Source organism: Ctenopharyngodon idella, chromosome 10 (assembly GCF_019924925.1).
Source record: "Ctenopharyngodon idella isolate HZGC_01 chromosome 10, HZGC01, whole genome shotgun sequence".
In the NCBI taxonomy this organism is placed as follows: Eukaryota; Metazoa; Chordata; class Actinopteri; order Cypriniformes; family Xenocyprididae; genus Ctenopharyngodon; species Ctenopharyngodon idella.
Genome location: NC_067229.1, coordinates 13169084 through 13191121, shown reverse-complemented (window position 1 = coordinate 13191121; position 22038 = coordinate 13169084). Strand labels below are relative to the sequence as shown.

Genomic DNA, 22038 nt, shown 5'->3' with positions numbered 1-22038 from the left:
TGATACTAAATTGAATATAGTTTGAAGTAGCAAACAGGATTCTGATTGGCAATTAGTGTAGTTTTTAATATTTTTTCTTGTTAAATTACTCATAATAATATTATAATACACAAAACATGTGGGCTATTTCCAGAAATATTAGATTATATTATTAATCACCTGCAAAAATTTGGATTAAATTTATTTTTCATAAATAAATATAATTAATATAATTATTAAATGATTTTTAATAATTTTATAGTCAAATACATTACCCAAAATGTTCTATATATTATAAACAATAAATCGATTAAATATTCAATTGTGGATTTGCTTTTTTTTTTTTTTTTTAAATGTTCAATAAATTGAGAAATAAAATGTATTCTTCATATCAGGAAATAAACAGCCATAATTTGTTAAAACTATTGGTTTAAAATATTTATTTTAATATTTTTCATTGTGTTACAAAAATCGACTATTTTAAATGAAAGAAAAACTGTTTATTGTCATTTAAATTCCAAATTCAACTTCCTGTGGGGTGTGGCCAATTCTAATTTAAACTCATGAATAAAAACATTAGAATTGTGTGTATACAAACATAAAAGTGAACTGACGTTATCAGTCTTGTACATTGCCGTTTCAACTTTTGCATTGAAATGTGTCTTGTGGTGAGATTCTGGGGTTTGAAGGAGCTGAGGCAACACTTAGAGAGATAAAGCGAGCAGGAGAGAGAGGTCGGCAGAGAAAGTGATAAGCAAGAGCAGACAGAGATAGTGAAACTGAGGGCAGGTGGCTTCATTTGAAATTCATCCGGCCATCTGAGGCAAAACCTTACACTTCTCGTTTGCACATTAATGGCTCAGGCCCAGGTATAAACAGGTATGGAAAGAGATAGAGGAACCAGGTGGAACCAGAACCAGAACAGCGAGCCTGGCCACCATGTCTCTCAAGGTTTAAAGTGATTTTGCCTGTATGAGACTGACCCAGATGACCCATGCATCATTCAATATTAGACGAGAATGAGAATGAAACTGATGGAAACCACCATTTCCCCATTGGATTACAAGGGGCTCAACAGGAAAAGGCTTTTACCTAGAGAAAGAAAAAAATGAAAGAGAGAGGGATAGATAGCTTCTAAATCTTGAGCCCAGACCCATAATTCCTCATTGGGACCTCACCATACCTTAGAGTCACTTTGTTTTAAAAATTGGTAGGGACAGTTTGTTTTAATATATGTGACCCGTGCTGGCAAAAGGAGTCGGAATGCGCACGGGCTAATTTCGAGCTACAGGCAAAACAAGTGAAAAATGTCAATTTTGGTTTATAAAACAGAAAAGCTGGTGGTGGCCTAAGACTTTTGCGCAGTAGCGTATATATAATAATATTTTATTTTTATTAGATACTCATTAATACCAAATTAATATCAATTATAATGACTGCTAATGAACAAATAATTTAATATTATGTTTTCTGCTTTGATAAAGAAATACTGTTTGGAAGTTTGTTTGAAAGCTGAAGATGTTCACTTCTCTAAGCTCCAGCTTAGCAATTCAACACCCACCACTACAAACACTTGACTGTATGCATGTGTGTTTCACCTCCAACAGTTCGTCGCCCACTTTGATGCGTCCATCGCGGCTGGCCGGCCCTCCGGTGGTGATCCCCACCACAAAGATGCTCATACAGGAGCGATCCCTGTTCCCGGCCAGGCTGAGGCCCAAGCCATTCCGATCTTTCTCCAGTTCCACGATCAGCAGCTCTCCTGGCAGGTCTGCATACCTCTGCCTGATCACCTCTGAAGCAAACATGGAGAAAGGACACATCAGATAGGGAATAGGACTGGGAAAAAAAGCAATTACTTTCCTAGAGGACAAAGATAAAGGTATTGTTTATATGAGCATCTATACATCAGGCAGAGTATAGTAAACAGTATTGACATGCAATCTGAAAAGCCTCAAGGCTCGAAGACCTAGCCCTTTTTCATTTCAAGAACGTCCTCTGTATCTCATCCGGGAACTCAGCCTAGTGTGGCGTGCAATTAAACTTTATGTCACAATATGCAGTGCTTTTTAATTTAATGACAATCTAAATCTATTTATTCTAAACTACTGTGAATTTACTGCTTCCTCTTGATCGCAAATAATGCATGCTGTGGCGCTCAAATTGGGGTCATTTTGAACGCAGACACATCTCTATTTCTTCGAAACAATCAACAAGTCAAAAATGAGCATCTGCAGACGGGAATTTCAAGAGCCCTTTCAATTGCTGAGGTTGAGTAGACTCATTTTAATTTACTCTGACAAGAATGAAAAAACGATACATTGATGCATTTCAGGCGCTAGAGATTTTCCAGGTTGACTGGAGAACAAAAATGAATCTTTTACAGCTCAAGGCTCAGGTGATATTACATTTAGACTTACAGGGCTCACGTAATCGATTTATGTTCACACACTGGCAAACAGTTGCGAGAAAGACAGAGAAGAAACCTGCAGCATTTAACCACCACGAGCATTTAACTGCAGCATATTAATCTGGACGAAACGGCCCCTTAGCTGACCTAACACAAGCTTCCATCAAAACTAGGTCTCGTTCATCCTGCGGCACTACATGCAAAAGGGACAAAGTGAAAGTCTCACTTTGCTTTTAGCCGTCTCGCATCTCTCTAAAGTCTGTATTATATGACTGTTATGGAAATGGCGGCTGAGCCAGGACTTAGTGAGCCAGGAAAGTAGTGACTGGACTCTTGAGCACCGGGAACATTTGATCAATCTTCCAAGCCAGCTGCTTCTCATGAATCTCAAAAGACTTCAATGGATGGAAAGATTTTTTGAGGGTTCTTCAGTTTTCATGTTATCAAAATTCAGTGTACAGTAGGTGCTGCTGGTGGGCATACAGAAACAAAACACTTCAGATGGAGATGATTTGCTGGCACTTTTAAACCACAGTGGACCATCAGTTAGGACTTTACTGATGAGAAACCGTGAGGAAACTCTGCAATACGGAATCAAAGAAAACTTGTCAATTTGTTGGCTGGTTTCAGATACTTAAACAAAATGAAGACATTGGCAGATGGTCAGTGAAGATGTTTCGTACTTTTAACAACTTTTTCATACCTTTTAAAGTCTTTTTTCAAACTTCAATAATCCCACGCGACACTTACTGTGGCTCTTTAAAGCAGCACGGCAAGCTTCGGCAGCCATTCTGATTAAAACCACAGCTGTCGAATGTACATGAGGGGAATGTGTATATCTGTGACCTTTCGCACTATGAAAGCTCATCCCTGTTTCCGTTATACTGCAGTGTAGCTCTTTGGGGGTGCATTAAGAGAGCACCGCTATCATGTGAGAGGCCTAATTAAAAGCTTTAGGACGATAGCAGTGACATAAAACTTCGGCAAATGGATGAAGTAAGAGTGTCACACCTTCTGTGTGACGAAAGTGAGGAGAGATAAAGTGAGAGACATAAGGGAGGTCAAAATAGACAGGGTCTGATAACTGCTCCAGTCCATTAAAAGCTGATTTTACGCCTCATCTGCAAAACAGGAAAAGTGTTAGAGGGTTTATTGTTGATGGTTTATGCATTGGGGCTCTGAAAAAATGTTTCTCGTTAATGCATCCAGAGGAACAATTAAGAATACATTTACATTTAGCTATGTACAGTATCTCACAGAAGTGAGTACACCCCTCACATTTTTGTAAATATTTTATTATATCTTTTCATGTGACAACAATGAAGAAATGACACTCTGCTACAATGTAAAGTAGTGAGTGTACAGCTTGTATAACAGTGTAAATTTGCTGTCCTCTCAAAATAACTCAACACACAGCCATTAATGTCTAAACCGCTGGCCACACAAGTGAGTACACCCCTAAGTAAAAATGTCCAAATTGGGCCCAATTAGCCATTTTCTCTCACCGGTGTCATGTGACTCGTTAGTGTTACAAGGTCTCAGGTGTGAATGGGGAGCAGGCGTGTTAAATTTGGTGTTATCGCTCTCACTCTCTCATACTGGTCACTGGAAGTTCAACATGGCACCTCATGACAAAGAACTCTTGGAGGATCTGAAAAAAGAATTGTTGCTCTACAGAAAGATGGCATAGGCTATAAGAAGATTGCCAAGACCCTGAAACTGAGCTGCAGCACGGTGGCCAGCGGTTTAGCAGGACAGGTTCCACTCAGAACAGGCCTCGCCATGGTCAACCAAAGAAGTTGAGTGCACGTGCTCAGCGTCATATCCAGAGGTTGTGTTTGGGAAATAGACGTATGAGTGCTGCCAGCATTGCTGCAGAGGTTGAAGGGGTGTGGGGGTCAGCCTGTCAGTGCTCAGACCATACGCCGCACACCTCTTCTAAAGATGATGCAGAAGAAAGCCTGCAAACAGTTTGCTGAAGACAAGCAGACTAAGGACATGAATTACTGGAACCATGTCCTGTGGTTTGATGAGACCAAGATAAACTTATTTGGTTCAGATGGTGTCAAGCGTGTGTGGCGGCAACCAGTTGAGGAGTACAAAGACAAGTGTGTCTTGCCTACAGTCAAGCATGGTGGTGGGAGTGTCATGGTCTGGGGCTGCATGAGAGCTGCCGGCACTGGGGAGCTACAGTTCATTGAGGGAACCATGAATGCCAACATGTACTGTGACATACTGAAGCAGAGCACGATCCCCTTCCTTCGGAGACTGGGCCGCAGGGCAGTATTGCAACATGATAACGACCCCAAACACACCTCCAAGACGACCACTGCCTTGCTAAAGAAGCTGAGGGTACCTAAACCCTATTGAGCATATGTGGGGCATCCTCAAAAGGAAGGTGGAGGAGCGCAAGGTCTCTAACATCCACCAGCTCTGTGATGTCATCATGGAGGAGTGGAAGCGGACTCCAGTGGCAACCTGTGAAGCCCAAGAGGGTTAAGGCAGTGCTGGAAAATAATGGTGGCCACACAAAATACTGACACTTTGGGCCCAATTTGGACATTTTCACTTAGGGGTGTACTCACTTTTGTGGCCAGCGGTTCAGACATTAATGGCTGTGTGTTGAGTTATTTTGAGGGGACAGCAAATTTACAGTTATACAAGCTGTACACTCACTACTTTACATTGTAGCAAAGTGTCATTTCTTCATTGTTGTCACATGAAAAAATATAATAAAATATTTACAAAAATGTGAGGGGTGTACTCACTTCTGTGAGATACTGTACATAGCTTACGAATAAGTATCTCTCTCTCTCTCTCTCTCTCTATATATTATATATATATATATATATATATATATATGGGCGTGTGGTCCACATAAGCTGCGAATGCTCTGCATACCCAAGCCATTCATAGACTTGCTAATTAACATTAACACTAAATTACTATAAATTCCCTTGTTTGAGGTGTACCATAAAGCCTACATGATAAAATGTTGGTAATACGTATGTAACTGTTATTTATTTGTCAAATGACTGTCATTGTCTTTAAATCTGCCAGTTACGGAGGGTTTTTTAGCTACAGTAGCTCATCTGTTGGATGGGACCACACAGGCCGGCCTTTGCTCCCTGTGTGCATCAATGAGCCTTGGCCGCCATTGACCCTGTAGCCGGTTCACCACTGTTTGCTCCTTGGACCACTTTTGATAGATACTGACCACTGCAGACCAGGAACACCCCACAAGAGCTGCAGTTTTGGAGATGCTCTGACCCAGTCGTCTAGCCATCACAATTTGGCCCTTGTCAAACTAACTCAAATCTTTTTGCTTGTCCATTTTTCTTGCTTCTAATATAAAATGTTCACTTGCTGCCTAATATATCCCGACCCACTAACAGGTGCCGTGATGAATTCATTTTATTAATTCCTTAAGAAATAATAGAATTACATATAAATGTTAATAAATAACTTCAATATCTTGAATAAAATTTGTTTTATGCACAAATAATGTAATATAAACTTTTACTGTTTTCATGAACACATTCTGTCAAATATATACATGTGATGGATTGATCTGGAGAGCAGGTCAATAGCACACTAATTTACTCATTAGCAACATAAATGTTCTCATTATTCTGATCTAAAGGAACAATCATTCTTGCCAACCAATTCAAGTGCTCAAATGAACTTGTGACATTTAATATTTAATATTTTTGTATTTTTGTAGGTCAGTGGATCAGCAATTATTAGATCTTCAATCATTAGTTTAGTTGTAACATTACGCTTTGAGTATAAAGGATTCTGCCTTAATACAACATTTTATTGTAACAAGACAAATTTGAATCTGTATGGTCAAGAGTGTGGACACCTCCATATACATATGCACATAGAAAGCAAAAATTATTGTTCATACTACAGTGTAAGCACTTTTCAAATCAGACCAGTCGATTTTAAAAGTCACGAGCTTAGCATCTAGGATGTCAGGAGTCAGGCTGTCATTGGCACCCTAGACTGAATGATAATTGAAGAAAATTCATTATGCATTAGGATAAACCCTGTCATTTTATTGACCCATCCAAGTTGCTTCAGTTCACTCAGCTGATCATTGACACTCAAGTAAGAGGCTTATAATGCACAACAAACAAGGGCTGCGTTCAGATCAGCTGCGTCAGCATGAAGACATGAAAGATCGATGCTGGGTTATTCAAGACCGCAGTGAGAAATGACAACTGTGAAAGATAGGGATGTGGTACAAGGAAAAATGACAGCAAAAACTATTAACATGATAGCAAATACTGTACTAACATTTGAATGACCTTGAGGCAGCCACACCATCTATTAGAGGAACGAGAGACAATCTCCTCAAGAACCATGAATAATAATAATAATAATAATAATAATAATAATAATAATAATAATAATATTAATAATAATAATAATAATAATAATAATAATAATTCATTAAATTTATATAGCGCTTTTCTCGACACTCAAAGCGTGGATGATGCGACGGCAGCCATACTGCACCACCAACACACCAGCTTATTGGTGGAGAGCAGACAGAGTGATAAAGCCAATCATTACATAAATGGGGATAATTCGGAGCCATGATGATGGACAGAGGCCAATGGGCAAACATGGCCAGGATGTCGGGGTTACACCCCTTCTCTTTTTCAAAGGACATCCTGGGATTTTTAATGACCACAGAGAGAGTCAGGACCTCGGTTTAACGTCTCATCCGAAAAACGAGGTCACCTTCAAGACTTTTATCCCTATGAATCCAGCAGCAGCTCACACGTGTAGCACTGCCTAGTTATTAGAGGTCAGACAGCCAATCAGCAAGCAGAAATGACTTGTGGAGACCAAAGGGTCAAGGTTTGCCAGGTTTTGGAGCTGTAACTACACCTATATGCTGGAAAAAGCCATTAACTTCATAGACAGCTATTCATACTGTACTGTGTATATATATATATATATATATACACACACATATATACATACACATACATATATAAAAAAATACAACAAAAATATTATTATTATTATTATTATTATTACTACTACTACTACTACTACTACTACTACTACTACTACTAATAATAATAATAATACAATATACAAATATATACATATTTATTTACACATGTATATACATAAAATGAATAACTATAAATATATAAATACACAGTTTCAGGCAATCAGTAGACAGGAACTATGTATGACCAGGTGCTCAGATTGGCATATGGTGACCCATTAGTGCATCATTCAGAAAAAGAGAGGAAAAACAGAGCGTTTTGCTAATACTGGCCCTTTACCATTGTCCAGACCCTCACTACAGGTCACCCTCCATCTTCACCAAGGGAGAAGTCGTGCCAGAGAGATATTGGCATAAGCTCAAGGACTTTGTGTGCCAGACGGTGTGCATAAACTACAATAATGAGAAGGGCACATGGCCTTATTCAACACTGCACAAATACAGCGCACAGAAATTCAATAGCACAGTTGCTCCCTATGGTTCTATTTGTTCATAAAGGACCCTTTTTATGGCATGGACCCCAACTATAGGGGATTTCGCACCGAATAGTTCTAGGAACTCAGTTATAGGAAGTAGCCACTAGGATAGTTCACCGGGAACTAATTTCTCCTCCGGGCCATGTTCCTGCCTGCATTCGCACCGGGAATAGGAACTGTGAGACGGCCGACAGCGGCGTCTTTAAGCGCGGCATTTACAGACGCTAAAAAACGGTGGATTGAAGATGCCGTGATCGGAGTTGTGTTTGTTGTGTGTCATAGGTTTTGTGATAACAGAGATGGAATGTAAATGCATAATTTACACGACTGAAAGAGCAAAAAGTGGAGCTAAGAGACAAGATCTCCTATGACAACTTTCAGTATTACATATCATTGAGGATGAGAAAAGAACACAACCCTGCAGACAACAGGTAAATGCCATTATCGCTGTTTTCCATGCTCGTTAAGTAAATATGTTTACAAGGGTTTTTAAAGGGGTGGTTCATTGCAAATCTCACTTTTTTTAACTTTAGTTAGTGCGTAACTTTAGTTAGTGTGCTGCTTGAGCACAAACAACATCTGCAAAGTTACGACACTCAAAGTTCAAAGCAATTCTTTTAAAGAATTCTCTGTTTAAGGACTACAACAAATGGCTTGTAGGGACTACAACAAGCCTCTTCCTGGGTTGGTGACATCACTAACCCTAAAATTTAAATAAACTCTGCCCCTGAGAACACGCAACAAAGGGGTGAGGCCATGTTACTGCATTACAGTATGTAACACAAATGCAATAGCATGTCATAAAAGCAAGATGACAAAATGACAAGCTATAACCGTAATTAAACTAAACTATACCTGTTCAATCTTCATGCAGCATATATTCTCTGGCTCTGTAAGCATCTTACAACAGTTTCCACGGGAGCGATTTATAGATTATCATGACAGAATATGCTAATCAATGACTTTAAGATAGTTAACTTCACATCAGCTACATAAATTCATCAACTAACCGTTCAGAAGCATCCTGTTGCATTCAAAATGTTGTCACTTCTTGAGTTTCTCCATTATTGTCCAGCTCCGTTTTGAACATAAAAGGCTGAACAGTTTCAGACATTTTCAGTGAGTCTGCTTGAGGTAATGTGAGGCGCTGCTAAGTGCTAACATGAATTCCTAAAACTCCGCCCCCTTTTGAGAGCAGCAGCTCATTTGCATTTAAATGGACACGCACAAAGAAAAAAAAAAAACGGACCGTTTTTGCTCACCCTCAAAAAATGACAAATTTAACATGCTATAAAAAATGATCTGTAGGGTATTTTGAGCTAAAACACATACATCACAGACTTATTTTATCTTGTAAAAGTGGCATTATATGACCCCTTTAAAAATGCTGGGTGCCGGTGTTTGATGTTTGACCAATCAAAGTACACTCACGTCACTGATAGTTCCTATAGTCCTGGTTTAGACCCTACTCTGAAGTAGGAGCTAATTTAGTTCCCCCAAAAGGAGTTCCTAGAACAAAAATCATTCCTAGTTCCTCCGGTGTGAACACGGCAAAATCCGGGTACTTCAGCCAATAGTTCTAGGAACTATGAAAAGGTTCCTCCGGTGCGAATGCCCCTTATGACACTAAAATGTTATTTATTATTTACTGTGGTACCTGTATTGTGTGTGTTCATTCTCCATATCAGTGGTTCCCAAACTTCATTTATTCATCTAAATTATTCATTTAGCAGATGCATTTATCCAAAGGCACTTACAATAAGAGAGGCAATTCAAAGTTTTAAAAACATTATAATGTACAGTATGAAAATGTATATTCATTTAGATATTTGCTTAAGATAACATTTACCATTAAATGGTAATAAATTAGTGTTTTTAAAGATGAACTTTAAAGTGTCATGAAACCCCCGTTTTAGTCTGGTCGTTCACACCTCTGGCTTGAAAAAGTATATATATGAAATGTGTGTGTGTGAAATTATTCATATAAGGAATTATATATATGAAAGCATTTTTACATAGAAGATGAAAATAATATAAAATATTAACATAAAATAATATCAACCTGTCAAAAATTATGGTTTGCAGACTGAAAAGTTAGGGAACCACTGCTTTGCTTGCATGTAGTTTTCCAATAATGAATACTGTAGCTACAATCTAGCAAAGCAGTCTAATACAGACTAGTCCAATGATTCATAAGGAGTTTAGTCTAAATGGAGAACATCTTGGCTTCACCCCATGACTGAGACAAACTACATTTTAAACTATTTCTCTCTGCAGTGGTGTGATAACAGGACAGCACACTGCTGTATCTGCACGTACCTTCACATCTGTCTATGGCTAGTCTTTCATCAAGGCCTCAGGAGATCACAGCACTCCTTACCTTCCTCTTTCACGGCTGATGCCTTCAAATCAATCTGCTTGCTCAAACCAAGGCTATATACTGCGTGGCTGCATCTGCACAGATCATACCAGTTGTTAACTCTCATCTCTCTCAAAGGGCCATTGATGAGCTGCAAACCTCAGAGCGCTGTTTACCCGCTTATGAACTCCGTGGGTGGGAGAAACCCTTCAAGGACATTCAGAGGTATGTTTTTGACTGACAAGTGATAACTTTTAAGCTCCCCTTGACTGGCACGTTATTGTTACGATAACTAAAGATGTGTGAAGTGAAACCAGACACATCTGTAGAGGAGGTGGACCAGCTGCTGCTAGTTTAATTAGAGAGCACTGAGGATTGAGACTGATGAGCTGCACTGTGGGAAGGGTAAAACATGGATGAGGGGCTGGGAAATATTTGATTTCTATGTTCAATTATACATCAGGGAAGGCGCAGGCAGTTTCAAACTTTTTGACACCAAACATGATGATCCCTTCTTAAAATATAAAAATATTTTAAAACATAAAAAAAATTGTGAGAGAAAAATATTATTTGTCATATTACAAAGAGAAAGAACTCGTCTTTGTAATATCACAACTAATATTTTTCTCCCACAATTTTTTTTGTTGTTTTAAAATATTTTTATATTTTATTATATAGTCAAAACAAAATTTATTCAGACACCTTGAACATTTCATTCATTAATATAGTTTATTCACTATAGTTTAAAAAAATGGTAATAAAATATGACAAGATCTCAGAGTCAAACTGTGTCAGAAAAAAATAATCTTAAATTATGTTAGATAACACTTAAGCAAAACATGGTCAGGTCAAAGTGTCGGAATAATTATTTCATAGTTTACTTTATTTTGCTATCTTCACATAAATGAACTATAGTGTCCTGCACCCACTAGTAAAAATATATCAAAAATATAAAAAATGTCTAAATAATTTTTGGTTTATATATACATTTTTATTTATATTTATTTGTATTATATACTTTTCTGTTGTAATTATATACATAATATACATTTATTTAACAATGTTATGTTATAAATTTTTTTAATAAATATTATTTAATTTTTATATTACATATGATTTGACAATGTAAAATTATATATGATATAAATGTAAAACATTTACAAAATACAAAGTAAATACTAAATATAGTAAATATTTTAGCATATTTAATATATATATATATATATAAAAATTATTAAACCCTTAACCTGCAAGACATTTTGCTGTTGAGAACAACATTTTATAAAAACAATTCATCAGTAAACTATTATACAAAGTTTATTACACATTTGAGTAATTCTGAGAATGTAAAGTTGAAGAAAAATAATTAAAAAAAAAATCAAAATGGCTCTAAATATACGTGTACAAAATTATTCAACCCCCAAAAGTCAAATTTTGTGCAGAATCTTTTATTCTTTATAACCTCAAATAAACACTGCCTGTAAGTGCTTAGAAGCTTCTGTCACCTCTCTACTGCAATCTTGGCCCATTCCTCACTTGAAAAAGCTTCCAGATCACTGATAGTCTTTGGTTTCCATGTTACCACTACTTTCTACAAATTCCACCAAATATTTTCAAAGAGATTTAAATCTGAAGACTGTACAGGCCTCTCAGGAACATTCTACGACTGATCCCTGAACCAAGCTTTAGTAGATTTGGATGTATACTTTGGGACGGCTGTCCTGCAGCAAAGTCCATCGATCATCAAGCTTCAGTCTCTGCACCAAAGGCATCACCATCTTTGCCAAAATGGCTTGATACATCAAAGAATTCATGATGTCCTTCACACAGTCAAGATTTCTACTTCCTGCCACAGCAAAGAACCCCATAACATGACTGGAACACCTCCATGTTTGACCATGGAGATAGTGTTCTTCTGCTCATAAGATTTGCCTTTTTTGCAACAGATGTACCACTGATCCATGGGTCCAAAAAGATCTAGTTTGGTCACATCCCTTCATAAACCATTCTTCCACAACTCCACAGATATATCCAAATAAATGTAAGCATATTCAAGTCAGCCTTTTATGCTCTTCTTGGTCAAGCGTGGCATTCGGCAAAGCTGGAAAGCTTATGAGCAGAAGAACACCATCTCCATATATCTTAACTGCGACATGCCTCCACCACAAAGAGGTCTCATTACAAAAAAACAAAAAAACAAAAAACAAAAACAAAGTATCTGTTACATGAAGAACAATGCAATATCTCACACCCCTCCGGACCTTGACTGTATGATGATAGTCTCTGACATGTCCCCTTGCTCGGAGCGCTTCCTCCCCTTCTGTCTCTCTTTCCATTGTACAAACATACACCTATTTATAGTGTTATTTTTAGATACACCAAAACTCCCTTCAAGAAAAGTGTCTCTGCAATTTACCCAGCCAAAAACACTGAGCAACAACACCTTGCGCACACTATGGGTGGGCAATTTGAGTCATTTTATAGCACTGTAATGGTAGATATATTGCTCTCAACATAGTTACACTTGTGCTTGAACAGGAGATAAACATCTAAAAATGTCTATTTTTTTAATAATATAATGACTTAAAATAATAATATATTTAGATAATAAAATACTGAAATAAATAATTATTTTTAAAACAAAAAATTCTTATTTTAAAAATAAAAATGTTTAACACTTTAAAATAAATACTTAAGTAAATAAAAAATAAATTAAATAAAAAGTAATAACTAAATTATTTCATTCCATTATTATTTTTAATGTGATGGATGCAAAACAAAAAGGTACATTTATTTAAAAAAAAAAAAAACATTAATTATAATAAATTAATATTATTAAACATTAAATCTGGCACACTCATTCTCTTCTCTCAATGCCATTGCTGGCACACAAGTGTGTAAACAGCCTGCTCTTTACTAAACACTCTCACGTGCAATAAAAGGTTCTCCTGATCCCCAAACAGCATGTTACGAGCTAAACTTGCTTGTTGCATATTGTGCACCAATACAATTAGGTCTATGGGAAGGGTCTGTCCTCGAGGGATTTTCATTCGGCTCCATCAAGGCTGCGTTATGAATGGACAGAGATGAATGACAAGGCCACGTCAAGGTAATTAAACAGCGTAATGCAAACGAAGGGGCTACATTGCCTTTGAAGTCTAATACTACAAACATCTTAGGCTGAAAAATAATAATAAATCGCCATTAATTATTCAAACTGAGAGCCAAATGGGTCTGGTAAACAGGTAAGATCGGTCTTTGATGTTGATAAGGCAGTGGCATATGTGGGGAAGGTTATAATCAAGAGGGACGTGCAGGTGCAGCTTGGGATAATTTAATATTTGTCCCTTAGATTGAATTCTGCTGGAGGGAGGTGGGATAATCTGATAGGCCATCCCTGAGTGAGGGGACATGACGCACATGTGTGTGAGGCGCGCACACACGTGCTCACAAACATCTATGAAAATATTTAACATGTTGTCTTGGAAGTAGCCCATTTTCGATTCTTGTGAGGTTAATTGTGCTCGCAGTTTTCACCCCGAAATTTCGGCGTTTAAAAGTGACTAGTTTGCAGGTATGAATAATTAATATGCAGAAACAATGGTAAGTAATCCATGTGTAAGTTGATTCACCTGAAATAGAAAAACATAAGAGTATTCTGACCAGCCTGGCATAACAACAGCAGCTCAACCAATGATTTGAATTTTGGGCGGGGCTATCTGTCTATCAGCCCAATAAGAGACAGACACCTGTTTGAGAACAGTAAAATTGTACTTGCATTTGGTAAGACTAGCACAGCAGAAGCTACACACTTCTCCTTTAAGTAATAGATATAGAGTAAGAAAGCTTGTGACAGGTTAAATTACCTAATAGAAGTAAAGAAAGCTTGTGATTGGTTCAGCTACCAGACCCTGCTAAAACATGTTGCTGAAACAACACACATCAAAAAACAAAATGTCAAAACTTGTACAGATTTTAATAAATCTAGTCCTGGATGATAAAAGAGAAAAACCATTTCTGCAGAGTTGGTTACTGCAGTTCTCACACAGTGTAACCTTGCACTTTTCTGCAGTAAAAATAAGCTGCTCTCTCTCAAGCCTGTAATGCTTGATGCTGAGATTTCTAGATTTCTCACAAAGAGAATGAAAAATATCTTTAGGCATTTTACCAGCTCATGGTGAGTCAACAAATTTTCAGTGAACATTTTTCTTTAAACTTTACCTATATAAAAAAAATAAATATAAAAAAAAATTCTCTCTCTCTCTCTCTCCAATTATCCTTTTAACTGTGACCAAAGAGGACAAAAACAAAGATATATGGAAACGAGAGGAGGATGGGTAATGGATAAAGGGAAAAAGAGCTGTGCAAAGCAGATGGAAAAAGCGAGACAGAAAGACAGAAAGTCTAGTTCCTCAGGTGGCTGGTTGTGGTTAAAGCCCTTTCTGTCTATACAGCAATTCTTGATGTGTGTGAAATCTCTGCACTGTGCCTGCAGTGCCACACACTCTTAGAAAGCACTTTCATAAATGGAGCATTTTCGTCTGTCAATGCTCGCAGCGTGTGTGTGCGTGCACCAGCACTGCAGTGTCTGTTGTTCTTTCCGCAGCCTCATTTGTTCACACACACATTGTACTGGTCAATGTCTATCTGTTACCTGCTGAGACGCACTGTCACTGCAGTGTTCATATCAGCAGTCAAATCAGTGGGCGCACACACTCCTAAACACTTATCCCTTCTACATAAAATCAACCAACCAGCACTTTTCCCAAGTGAGTCTGAGAATAAAAACATTTACAATTCCGATTGTGTCCTTAAGGACTTAATGAAATCAAAACTGGACTTGTTTGCAGACCATCTCTACTAACTTTGAGCTTATCTATGTGTTAATGTACTTCTAAATGTTGACCCGTCACTTTTATCAGATACACATTTCAAATTTACATTCTTGTCAGACAAAACAGACCAAAATAATTGATGACTCATCCTGCACTTCAGAGAATGCCCATACCCCCCCCAATACCACCTGTAATTGACAAGCAAGTACTGTAGCAAATTCAAGGCTATGTTCTGCTTAAACATCCTGTTACAATAATAAAGAAACATCAACATATTAAAAAAAACATCTCAAACTATTTTTAAATGCAACTTTTGTTAAATAGACATCTTGCGAGAGTTTGCTTAACACTTAGCCAGTGAAAAGTGCAAAGCTGCTAAAAATGATATTTATTTAGTAAAACATCATCACACTCTATCTCTGTTAAGCAGCTAAAGCTCTCCACGCTGCACCAGACGAGATGAACACTTCAGAATCATGTGACGGCTGGGTTAGATGATGTTTTGATAATGGCTCAAGAGGGGAAAGCAAATGATCAGTCTGTGCGAGACTTGAGAGACCAATGCTGCAACATGGCAGGATTTCTTTTTTTCCTTAAACTAACAAGCAGCCTACAGAGGCAGCATTTTAAGGGCAAGAAGGCCATTTCAAAAAGTAAACAACATAATTAAGATACTCCGTTTTGGCCAGCTTTCAAGACAACATCACATGTATCAGGTGAGCATCACAGAGACAAAGCAGGGCAGACAAAGCAAGAGAATTTTTAATTAAAAAATACTTATGGTCTCACATTAGATTTAGGTCCAATTCTCACTATTAACTAACTATTAACTATGACTTTTGCCTCAAACTCCTAATTACTGCTTATTAATAGTTAGTAAGGTAGTTGTTAAGTTTAGGTATTGGGTAGGATTAAGAGATGTAGAATATGGACAGAATAAGGCATTAATATGTGCTTTATAAGTAGTAAAAAACAGCCAATATCCTAGTAATATGCATGCTAATAAGCAACCAGTTAAAAGTGAGAATTGGACCATAAACTAAAGTCAAAGTGTTACTTATATTTCATTCAATACTTAAAGTATCAATAAAAAGTTGTTTGTTATTGATTATTTGATTATGTTATCTGTATAAGTAATATTTCATTTTAGTTCAGTATTAATGTGTGCTATGGATTTTTGTGTAGAGTATCACAGCATTAGCTTAGCAACATGCTCACATCATATCAATTGAGTAGAGTCTCCCATGCGGAGCTGTTGACTATGTAGCGCATTCCAAATGAGGTTTTATGTAGTTAAAGGATTAGTTCACTTTCAAATGAAAATTACCCCAAGCTTTACTCACCCTCAAACCATCCTAGGTGTATATGACTTTCTTTTTTCTGATGAACACAATCGGAGAAATATTAATAAATATCCTGACGCATTCGAGCTTTATAATGGCAGTAAGCAAAATGAGTATGAGCTGAAGAAAGTGTCTCCATCCACATCCATCCATCATAAACATATTCCACACAGCACCGGGGTGGGGTGGGGTGGCTTGGGGGGTTCTTCTGAAGCAAAGCGATGCGTTTGTGTAAAAACAAAAAATCCATATTTAACAAGTTATGAAGTAAAATATCTAGCTTCAGCCAGACCGCCTTCCATATTCAAAATACGAAGAAAGTGTAAAACTCTCGCAGTTCAAAAAGCTTACACTACGTCCTACACCTTCCCTATTTAACTTTTGGAAAAAGTGTAACTGACGCGACGCCAGTTTACACTTTCTTTAGAAAGTAGAATACGGAAGGCGGTCTGGCGGAAGCTAGATATTTTACTTCATAACTTGTTAAATATGGGTTGTTGTTGTTTTTTTTTTACACAAATGCAGTGTTTCGCTTCAGAAGGCCTTTATTAAACCCCCGGAGCCTGTGTGGAATATGTTTATGATGGATGGATGTGGATGGAGACACTTTCTTCACCTCATACTCGTTTGGTAACGCTTACTGCCATTATAAAGCTCGGCTGCGTCAGGATATTTATTAATATTTCTCCGATTGTGTTCATCAGAAAGAAGAAAAACATATACTGTATACCTAGGATGGCTTGAGGCTGAGTAAAGCTTGGGGTAATTTTCATTTGAAAGTGAACTAATCCTTCAAGATCCCGGTCGGCGCCGATAGCCTAGTGGTTAGTGCACCGACATATGGCGCAAACGCGTTTACGGCGACCCGAGTTCGATTCCCGTCTTGAGGTCCTTTGCTGATCCTGCCCCCCTCTCTCTGCCCAATGCTTTCCTGTCTGCTCTCTACTGTCCTCTCCAAATAAAGGCACAAAAAGCCCATAAATATAACTTTTTTTTTTACATATCCTATGTAGTATGTAAACACCAAGGCAGCTAGTTTTTTGGAACAGAGCCGTAGGGAGAAACACTGTGTGTGACTAATACAAGAACTTAAAAGGGCACAGCACTTAGACACAATCGATCTTTAAACTGTCACAAACTGCCAGATTATATTTATGGTCTGAATGATGAACCATATAAATATAAACATACAGACCTACTCATAATGTGCAGTTTGGGATTAATTTACACACAGCCCTCGCACACACGCACAAGTTTGTTTTTCTATCATGGTGAGGACTTTCCTTTATTTACCCTACCCTACTTTAAATGGCACACACAGACCTTTCTGCATTTCCATATATTCATTAAAACATTTAGTACTGTATGTTAATTAAGCTGGGGCTGGTCCCCACAATGTACCTTACCTATCCTAGTGGAGACATTCGGTCTCACATGCACACAGACTTTTGAGCATGCTGCTTTAATGAGCTCATTCCCGCAATTTAAATTCTTTTATGCGTCACATACACCTAGTGCAATGAGCATTTACAACTGACTGAGGATCTAATTTCACAAGACGACCACTTCAACATAATGATTACAGAGAGAGAGAACGAGGGATGGGTCAATATCTCAATCATGGCACACTCATATTTCAAAATGACACTTTCATGAGTATGCAGCAAGAAACAATAGCCAATAGCGTAACGCTGAATGAATTATAGTACTCTGAGGTACAGAACGAAAAGGTTGAGCAAAAATGAGCATGAAAGAGAGAGAGAGACCTTTGCTCAAGGTGTTTACTTTGAGAAAAAGCTAAGTAAAGATATCTGAAACAGATAGGACAGTGTGTTTTACACATGAGACTCAGGTTACCACAGTGCTGCCCTATTCAACAGAGAGAGAGAGAGAGAGAGAGAGAGAGAGAGAGAGAGAGAGAGACACACAGAGGGAGAACAAGACTAACAGATAGAGAGAGAGGCACAGAACAGAAAAAGAGTAACAGGCAGAGAGAGAAAGACTAGTACAGAAAGAAAGAAAGGCAGACAGGTAGGGAGAGAGACACACAGACTAGCAGAGAGAAAGAGAGAGAGAGGCACAGAAAGAAAGATACACAGAGGAAGAGTGAGAGACAGGAAGAGCGAGACAGACAAAGAGATATGCAAGAACAGGGGGAGACAGGTTAAAGAGAGACAGGTAGAGTGAAATACTGCTACAGAGAGTGAGAGAGGTGGAGAGAGAGAGGACCAGAAAAAGAGACAGGAAGTAGGAGAGACAAGCAGAGAGAGAGAGACTGGTACAGAGTGAGAGACAAGCAGAAAGAGAGAGAGACAGGCACAAGAAGATAGACAAACTGTGAGAGCAAGAGAGGTACAGAGAGAGACAGGAGGAGTGATAGATAGAGAGGGAGAGACAGACAGATAGATATGCAGGAAAAGGGAGAGACAGCCAGGCAGAAAGAGAAACAGGAAATGGGAGAGACAGACAAACAGAAAGACAAGCACATGAAGAGAGATAAACAGGGAGAGCAAGAGACAGGTAAAAAGAGAAAGAGAGAGAGAGAGACAGGCATACAGACAGACAAACAGAAAGAAAGAGAGAGAGAGACAGGCAGAGAGAGTCACCTCATCTCAAGGTTTTTGCATCTCAAGGCACTTTATACAAAATCCAATCGAGAGCACAAAGTGTGTGCGGCAAAAACTGACAGAGTCTGAATTATCCCGTTTGTGCACTGCTCCCTTCTGACTTAAGCCCTGCTGTGCTTTAGTGAGCATGAAAACACACACACACACACACACAGGTGCATGCAAAACACAAAGGTTAAACACCGCCACACATACCGTCCCTACTGTCACGCAACAGCGCAGGACAAATCGGACACTGACCTGGAACCATGATCCATCCTTTAGAACACCTCCACACCAGAGCTTACGGTATCCATACAACCCCGTGTGTCCGTCAGCGGTGTGCTGCCGTTAGCCAGACTGACCGAAGGTGAGAAGTCATGGTGTTGTGTGAGCCGGCGTGAGTGCTCTTTCTGAACACACCGAGCGGTGAGGAGAGCAGCGCTGTGCTGTGTGTGTGTGCGCTCAGTATCACACACACTCTTACACGCTTCATCGTCTCTAACCCTCCCCTTCCCTTGTCATTTTCTCCCAGAAACCTTTATGTATATACAAATAAAGGGAAGATAAACCTGCATTAGATTTAATAATTACTCTAAATTGTCTCAGTCCTCTCCATGTCATGATCTATCTAACCTTTCCTGGCTTTGCGCATAAATTATGCAACGTGTGTGTAGTGTAGTCATTAAGAGACGAGACACATGGTATGCAAATGCTCCTGTGCGAGGAAAATTGTGACTAATTGCAATTCCTGTACAGCATCATTTATTCGCATTCCATGCACAATTGAGAGGGGTGGGAGTCAGACGCCCCTGACGTTTTTTGCAGATAATAGCATATTGATCAAAGCGCTGCTTGCCAATCCTTGCCGTTTTCCTAATTCTCCTGCCATCACACACACACACACACACACACAGACACACACGCACTCACACACGCACTCCAGTTAATGCCGCTACTAGAGCGTTATTATTCTTTTCCACATGTGAACAGCCGGAGGGTTGAGTCAGCGAAGGACAATTTGTTGCAAAATAAGACTCGCGAATTGCCAATTCAAGTTCAGAGTGGAAAGTGGCTTCGCTCTCTTCTAGTGTGTCTAATATGAGTCACTCTCACTCTCTGGGGCAAATCGAACTGGCAGACGGCGACAAACCTGTTTGTCTTAATTGGGCAGTACATCTCAGTGACAAATTTTGAATCGCAAAACCACATCCGTATGTTAAAGATCAGCCAATGTTTTCTTTCCTGAAAAGAGCAAGCTGCCTGATGCAGTAAATTTGAGACTTGATTTTAATCGCTTTCAGTGCCTGTTCCTCTCCGTACTAAATTAGCTGGGCATTCAAGAGGAAACAGGCTTCTCAATACCCAATCATGGTGGAGTGGTCTGGTTTTCATGTCCATTACACCTGCAGTGCAGTTTTCAACAACTGTGAGCATTAAACTGTGCCCAACAAGTACATGAGCTATTTTCCTCCTACATCAAGGGTGGGCAACCTTATGTCAAGAACAAACTAGAAGAATATAGCTTGTTGACCTTTGAAGTTTGAAGTGTGCAGCGAAAAACCTTAGATTGTAGCCAGACTGCAATGTGGAACGAGACAGTATTAGTGAACAGCCAACGAAAATGGACTTTTTCAACAATCAACTCTCATAATGCTATGTCTGAAAGTTTTTGTGAGAACAAATGTTGGGAGTGTTATTACAGTTAACAAAAACTACAAACGAAAAAAGAAAGAAAGAAAAGAAACCATTTTGAAACCAAAAATCTCTGAGAAAACCCAAAAACTAAACTGAAAAGACAAATTCAAAGAATTCAACATTTCAAAACTAACATATAGCTGTTTCGGGATCGTAACTACAATTCGGGAAAATGACATTGTAAATGACACATCTAGTCACTAAAATTAGCAAGAGGTTTCTGACCTTTGTCCAAAATGCTTCAAATGCACAGTCTAACCAATTTCTACAGAGCATACTGATATGCTCGCCTACAAATTGAATATTATACTAAAGCTAAAGGACGATTGTGATGAAGGACAAACAGGACAAACTGTTCTATCCAGGAGGACTGCAAACAATCGGCATTGCCATGCTTCAAAAATACCTTAGAGACCTGCAGCTGCAACAAAATGTATTGGCATATTGGTCACCATTACAAATTACTTAACACGCCACAGGTTTGTTTTTCATTGACGGATAGCAACGTAAAGGCAATTGTTAAACCTCATTGGGACCATTACGATGCCTTCGATACCATTTTCAGGACTGAAGATCACATTAGTCGGAGACTCAAGCATCAAGACATCCCCCTGCTGACGCCAAACAGTGACCGTGAAAAGAGATCAAGGCTCTGTCTACCATGACGCAGAAAACGACAGCAGAGCGGGATGGGAGGGGTCAGGTCAGGGGATGAGGGGACAGATCAGGTTTGAGTGGTAGAAGATGGGGAGTCGAAACTGAGAAAGAGAGAGTGGGTGTTTAACTGAATGAGTGTGGTTGATTCATTACCACTGAGACAGAGACAGCTCACTCAACTCTGCGTGAAGCTCCGTCTGAACACATGGCCGACAAGATCAGAGTGAAAACACACACACTCACACTTAAATGGATACATTGTCTCAAAAATGAAAATTTTATCATAATTTAATCACACTCATGTTGTTACAAACCTGTATGACTTTCTCTGCTGAACACAAAAAAGATAAGGACTGTTTTCATCCATACAATAGAAGTCAATGAGGGCCATAACAACTTTGGGTGCCATTGGCTTTCAATGTGTGGAAAAAACTGAGGGTGGACAGAATATAATTAAACTATCCCTTTTAAATGTAGCTTAATTTTGGTCAAAAACAAATGTTCACTTTCTTCCCTGAGCCTTTAACATCGTTACAATGGCCTTCTTAAGTATGACTTATGCATTTGATGCCGCCTACATCTCACTATCTGCGGGGATGCTGGAAGACAAATCGAGAAATGGAACAATGCTTGACAGAAAGTT

The 22038-nt window shown here is 38.6% G+C and overlaps 1 protein-coding gene across 1 annotated transcript in view; it reads right to left on the bottom strand.

Moving 5' to 3' along the window:
* patj (PATJ crumbs cell polarity complex component) overlaps window positions 1-22038 on the bottom strand; it is a 117948-nt gene that overhangs the window by 25337 nt on the left and 70573 nt on the right. Inside the window, 1 exon segment of the mRNA XM_051907584.1 lies at window positions 1578-1774. Coding sequence (XP_051763544.1) covers window positions 1578-1774 — 197 coding nt within the window.